The sequence below is a fragment of the Opisthorchis viverrini genome (genome assembly GCF_000715545.1).
Source record: "Opisthorchis viverrini unplaced genomic scaffold opera_v5_229, whole genome shotgun sequence".
NCBI classification, from domain to species: Eukaryota; Metazoa; Platyhelminthes; class Trematoda; order Opisthorchiida; family Opisthorchiidae; genus Opisthorchis; species Opisthorchis viverrini.
The window spans coordinates 53,760-55,150 of NW_008751888.1; the positions used below are offsets into that span (position 1 = coordinate 53,760).

Sequence of the window (1,391 nt, forward strand, 5' to 3'; positions counted from 1 at the left end):
TCTTCCTGGATGGGGACTGCGAGACGGGCCACATCAATGGCTAGAGACATTATCAGACATGGCCCAGTCGCGTCCCTAATGGCGCACATGCATCCAAGCTATTGCCTTCAATGCATAGCTCCCTTCCCGATTCCCCCACCTGACAGTCCACCTACAGTGTATATTTACGCACCAGTTTATCAGCTCCCGCCTCTAATGCGCAGCTACCCACACCTCCCCCCCAATCATCGGTGAACGAAATTGCGGCAGCTACGACCACTGTACGACGAGTACGCGGTTATTACATCTGACAACGGTGATGATGATCTCGTTGAACCAGCGAAATATAAAATACCATCTATGCATCATTTGTACTGGATACGGTTAGCAATATCATCATCTTGTTCCTCCATCATCCAGAAGAACCGTGTTTGTCGCCCTAAGTGTGATACTACGGGATAACTAATCTACCAGTCGTGTTTCACGAAGCTTCATTGAGAGAGATTTCCAAACCAGAAGTACTCCTGGTGTAAAATGTGGGTTTTCCAAATTCAATGATTTGAAAAAACGCGTTTTTTCGGTGAAAATGCAATCGTCAACTGTTCGTTTTTGATCCACGGTACTCAGTCTACGATGAACCCTTGAGATTATGGTTGAAATGCAGTCTTGTCTATTAATGTTCAAGCATGCGTCCTACGAGCAGGTATGCACTATCCCAAAAAACTTCAGTCTCCTACTGACTGACTTACCCGAACATCGATCAATGTGTGAAATCGTGTTCCGACCACAAAGGTGTACGCTGAAGACTCGTTTAGTTCGCCGAAATAGGAGATCACAGCCATTCGAAATCCGATTAATCCATTGTTCGGAATTAGATAGTCGTGAACTTCCGGATCGAGGACCAGTTGGATTTGTTCGTCTGCCAAAAAGGGCAATGGGGTGTGATGGGAAGGGTTACCGACAAAGGTCAACGTGTAGCTCGGCTTCTACGTGTGCCTCGACATGGTGGAAGTTCTAGATTATGGGAAAAGAACATGAAAATAAATAAGCCTTACCCCAGTGCTCCGATTCACAATCGGACATCCGTTTCCCCCTCATTTCACTGACATATGCAGGTAGGCATATCACGGAAGTCTGATTTTATGTTGTAAATTAGAAGTACTAGTAGTGGCCGGGACGAGGAAAGCTCCACCACGCAACCGGGGATACCTGCTACCGTCCTCAAAGCACCTAGTTGGTATTCGACAACTCAAAACCCCTTGAAGTGAACCGATCTTCGGTGCTTCGATCTTCTGCCGGGGCTGACCCAATCTACCTTATCTACGCATACAATGGCAATAGCATTACTCATGTCGAGGCATCATGATTGTGTCTTTAGAACGTCCAGATCTTCACGTAGGAGAACCAGTAAT

General features: G+C 46.4%; 1 protein-coding gene across 1 annotated transcript in view; it reads right to left on the minus strand.

The window, feature by feature from the left end:
• Positions 1-962, minus strand: part of T265_14642 (hypothetical protein) — a gene marked incomplete at both ends in the record, with an annotated part of 12,563 nt that extends 11,601 nt beyond the window's left edge. Inside the window, one exon of the mRNA XM_009174577.1 lies at positions 729-962. Within this exon, the coding sequence (XP_009172841.1) occupies positions 729-962 (234 nt within the window). The remainder of the gene's footprint in view (positions 1-728) is intronic.
• Positions 963-1,391: the final 429 nt, after the last annotated feature.